The sequence below is a fragment of the Papaver somniferum genome, chromosome 3, assembly GCF_003573695.1.
Source record: "Papaver somniferum cultivar HN1 chromosome 3, ASM357369v1, whole genome shotgun sequence".
NCBI lineage: Eukaryota > Viridiplantae > Streptophyta > Magnoliopsida > Ranunculales > Papaveraceae > Papaver > Papaver somniferum.
The window spans coordinates 190,217,202-190,222,342 of record NC_039360.1 but is presented as its reverse complement, the minus strand read 5'-3'; the positions used below and the strand labels follow the sequence as shown (position 1 = coordinate 190,222,342).

The 5,141-nt window shown below is 36.6% G+C and overlaps 1 protein-coding gene across 1 annotated transcript; it reads left to right on the top strand.

Annotated features, from left to right (window-relative positions):
• The first annotated feature begins 3,909 nt into the window (after nt 1-3,909).
• LOC113360445 lies at nt 3,910-4,911 on the top strand. Its single transcript, XM_026603954.1, has 2 exons — nt 3,910-4,307; nt 4,371-4,911. Exons 1-2 carry the CDS (start codon nt 3,910-3,912, stop codon nt 4,909-4,911), a joined length of 939 nt encoding a protein of 312 aa, XP_026459739.1.
• The last annotated feature ends 230 nt before the right edge of the window (nt 4,912-5,141 follow it).

Here is a 5,141-nt window from a genome sequence, read left to right as displayed (position 1 = left end):
ACAGTGTGTATTCAATCTGGACTAGGTCTCGGGGTTTTTCTGCATTTGCGGTTTCCTTGTTAACAAAATTTCTGGTGTCTGTGTTATTTAATTTTCCGCATTATATTGTTTATCTTTATAATTGAAATAATACATGTTATGCGTTAAAGGTTAATCGATTGGAGATCCGACCTTGTGGTTGTCGATTTCATTGATTAACACTTGGACATTGGTCTTTGGTACCGTCCAAGTTATTCCTTGTATTTGATAAAGACTCGCTATTGTTTTTAGCTTGAGTAAAAATCAAATCAAGAGAGAGATATTAACTCCTTGAGATACTTTTATCTAGATTGAGTCTGACTATCCAGTTGATTCTTTAGAAAGTATTTCGGAGTTAGTCCATACAGATTGTTAAGCGAAATATTGGGTGGTGTTGTTAGACCCCCATTTTTTCAATTGGTATCAGAGCAAGCAAACACGTTAAAGACCTTCTAAAAGCTTGGATTCACCTGAGAGAACTATCACATCTAAGTCAATATCTAAACATTCTCTTGATGTAAAAACTGTTGATTGGGAAACTCTCCTAGAAGAACAGTTGGATGAACTTTCTGATGAAGGTGATTCAGATATTGATAGAGATGTTGATGAGGAAGTCTCAGAGTATGTTAAGTTTTTGGATTCGTGGAAGATGAAGAAGATTACAACTTCTCATGTCTCACCTTTCTGATTCCTCTCTGTCGAGAAAACAATAAATTGAGAAGATATTATGCAGGTGTTTATTTATAATACCTCGCATTTTTTTGAACCCGGGCTTAAAGCCCGTTTCAACTCATAAGAGTTGACATAGTGATTTGTATATATGTGGGTGTGCAAATCCTAGTTCATTTATTATAATTTTGTTATGGTCTTTGGGGTGCATATAGCTCAAATTAGTGGGTGGTTAAAGGAAATAGTTAGCACATGGAATGATGGGGTCACTACCTAGTAGAGTGCATGGTTTATGTTTGGTAATAGGTGTGCACAAGAGAATAAGTCTTTCTTTCACTTTTTGCATTTATTTTTAGGGTTGGTGATACTATATATTGTTTTGTCATTTTCTGAAAACCCTAGAAAAAATAACTCAGCCACGTTTTATCCCTCTTTCTTCCTCTTTTTCTCATCACTGCTACTTTATTAGACAAAAAAATCTGATTTATTATTGTACCTGATTGGATTACTGATTGGTTTGGATTCACAAGGATTTGAGAATTTTTCTTGGATTTGGTTAAGAGATAGGGGTTTCTCGTAATAAGTAAAAACTAAACTATTTTCACGATTTATCGTTTGCATCGTCGTTCATATACACCTCTGATTTGCTGCAAAATAATGTCTCAAAAGTTGTACTATGTCCTGTGTACTTCACTAACCTTGTCACTGTTTTTACTGTTTAAAATCTTTTAAAATAGTAATGCTTTTTGTCTACTGGTTTATTTAAGAAATCATCTAGAAAAAAAAATATAATAAAGCCGATAATTCATTTGTACATCTGTCTCTCCCTATTTCCATCCATCAACCAATACGTTAGATCTAAAAGGGTTTTAAATTAAAAAAAAAAAGGTTTATAGCTTCTGTTTTGTTTTCTAGTTGTTGTCTCCTAGCCGTTGTCTTCAATCAATTAACCTATGCCTATTTGACTTCTCTGATTTGGGAAACCAAAGTAAATATTCAACTTTAAAAAGTAAACAATCATAATTATTTACTGAGCCTTTATCTCCCATCCCATGTGACAATAATGACTTCACTGTTTACAAGAGTACTTGCAAAAATATCACCATTTCCCAAGCTCTTACATTTAATTTAATTGATCTATTGGATATTGTGTTTTGTTTTCTCTCCTTATTATCAAATATAAAGAGTGTTTGTGTAGTAACTTCCTTTTCGGCTTGTACCTCTTTTGTTTTAATCAACTACCTACTGGTTCCCTTAAATTGGTACCAAATGAGAACTGTGTTGGCTCCTCCTCTGTTAATCAATAACCTCCTTTAATTTCTCGTTACTAGCGAACTAATTTATATAGAGTCAAAATTCTTTCTCGTTCCGTATGCTGATAAAGATTTTAATCATTTCCTATTTTGAGTCAGTAATTGTACGTAGGGCTGTTTATCAGTTGGTGGAGTCCGTCTGATTAATAAACAGGCGCGGGGTAAATGGGTTGGGCATGTAGATGGTCTTTGTTTTGGAGAACGAATGCATTTTTTCCTATTATTATAAATATTATATAAATGCATTGATCAGATTTTATGGGATTATGGATGTGTTTGAGATTTTATAAGGAATTGAGTGCACTTGTAAGAAATGAATTTCGGATACATAATCTCTGCTGCTGCTGAAATGTTAGGCCTTTATGGTATCCCACCACTGATGGCTACTCTGGGAAGACTGTTCGGGGAACAATATGGTTTGTTATCGGAATAACTCTGACACTATATTAGGAACCTATAATTATAGATTGGCTTATGTGAGTAAAATGAGTAAGTAATTTCAGAAGATTTTGACTTGTATGGGTTTTTTTATTTTATTCCCTGCATGGTTTAATTTTCGGTGCACTATATTATTTTTTGAAGTTCCTACTGAACTGTGGTTTGCTCACCCCAAATTCCTTTTCCTCTCCCCACAGAGTTTGAGGAGCAGTTAGCGCAGTAAGCGGACTTGGAAGCTTACGGCATAGTACTCATATGTTAGTATTCTCGCAAGACACTACTATATGATATCACAAGGATATTGGGTATTTTTTATTGTTTATCATTTTTTTTGGATTTTGTTTCAATTATTTTATTAAGAGACATCATTTCAGTTTAAAAGTTTTTAAATAATTTCTCTTACTTTATGACTTTTGGAATATTTTCGGTGATTATTATTTGGAACCTCTTTTATTAGAATTTAATTTGGAAAGACATTAAGTTATGCCGTCTTTATTTATTTCGTACTTTTATTTTGTTTTATTATTTTTCTTCAAAAAAAAAAGTTTAGCCTGTTCCATGGTCATGTATCAAGAATCCGGTCTTCCTAGTTAGGTTGGACTTGATCAATTGGGTCAAATCCAGCTCAATAGAAGCCCGAATTTTTGCGGACGTGACAGTTTGGTATCAGAGCTGGTTCCGATTTACTTGGACCGTGCGTGTGGACTTACTAGTTTTGAAAGTTTGGTTTACAAAAAAAAAAAAAAAACTTACGCTCTGATTATTTTTATTTATTTATTTATCGACTTATGATCTGAAATGATTTTGAGAATTAGGTTATGTTTTTCCTTATTCTTTGTGGAAAATTAAATTTATTTAGTTTTCATCAAGTTTTTCTTTCATATTTAATTTACTTTGGGGTTGGGGTAAATAACTAAAAGCCTTATAAAATAAAATGTTGTGTGTATTAGTTAAATTAAGTTTTCAACGAAGATATTAACATTAGTGCGCGTTTCTCTTTATTTAGAAGATGCCGCCTCGTCGTGATGCCACCAACGATCCTCCGCCAAATGGAGAAGAAGGAGAGGACAGAAGGGAACGCATGGAAGCCACCCTTGACCGAGTTGTTGGGACATCGGGAACACTGGTACAGGTTGTTGAGACCCAACGCCAGGGTAGAGTGGACTTAGAGAAGTTCTTAAAAGTGGTTGGAAGGAAATAATTTAAGGGGACTGAAGAACCTCTTGAAGCTGAAAGGTGGTTAATGGGGATACAAAAGGAGTTCTTAGCCTTAAGAGTGGAAGAAAATGACAAGATCCGTTTTGCTATGTACCTTTTCACTGGAGCTGCTGATTTTTGGTGGGATTCGATAAAACGAGTCTGAAATGTTACAGTTTGGGCAGAGTTTGAAACGCTGTTCTTTGACAAGTATTTTCCCGAGACTGTCAAAGCCCAGATGTGTGCCGAATTTGCAACCTTAACTCAGGGAGACATGACGGTTTCTCAATTGGACAAGAAGTTCAGTGAATTGGAACGTTTTGGGGATAACTTGGTCAATACGCCGTTACGAAGAGCAAGAAAACTTCAGGATGCACTGAAACCTGTCATCTGTGCTAGGTTAGTACCATGTCGCCTCACCACTTATGATGATGTTCTTGAAACTTCATTAGCTATAGAAGCTGATTGGATCAAAAACCAAAAGGAAAGGGAGCCGAGAGATCCCAAGAGGAACCAGAAGACGGACCCATCGACTCATCGAAAACGTCCGCGTACTGATGCCACTGGGAAAGACGTTGCACCAAAACCTTGTTTTCACTGTGGAGTTGTGGGTCGCTACGCGAGGGATTGTCCTAAATCGAAGCCACTTGGACAACTAAATGCAATCTCGGGGTGTTATCGTTGTGGGAAGGATGATCACTTTGTAAGGGAATGTCCTTAACCTGCACCACCCAGGCCTCCAAATCAGAGACAGTTTCAGAATGCCCTAAGGCCGAATTTCCAAGCACGAAAACCATACCATCCGCAAAACAATGCACCACCCTTCCAACCAAGAGGTCAGCCAAATGTTCCGGGGCAGCTGAACCACATTGCTACTGTTGAGAAGAGGACTGAAAACTCCGAAATTGAGGGTAACTTCCTGATCTTTAGTTCTCTTGCTAAAGTTTTGTTTGATTCTGGAGCTACTCATTCGTTCATATCATTACATTTAGCTGCTTATCTTGGTTTGAAACCAGTACCCATGGGGTTTACATTGAACGTATCTTCACCGCTAGGAAATGTAGTGTCCCTTAGTAAATTTTGCAAGGATTGTGAGATAACTTTTGGTGACTACAGAGTGAAAATAGATTTAATATCGATGAGTCTCCAAGATTATGATGTCATTATTGGTATGAACTGGTTGTCACAAAACCAAGCTATACTAGAATGTTTTGAGAAGAAAATCTCTTTCCAATCATCAGATGGAAGTCGAGTGTCTGTCCAAGGAGAAAGGTGAAAAGTTATGAATCCATCCTTACCAGGGATGAAGAGGCGGGACGAAACCGAAGAACACATAGCTTATCTTGCTCACCTGAGTGAAGGGGAGGATACTATTGTGGTAGATGAAGAGTTACTGGTAGTTCGAAATTTTCCTGATGTTTTTCCAGAGGCATTACCTGGATTACCACCAAATAGAGAGATTGATTTTGAGATCGAAGTGCAACCGGGAACCATGCCAATATCGAT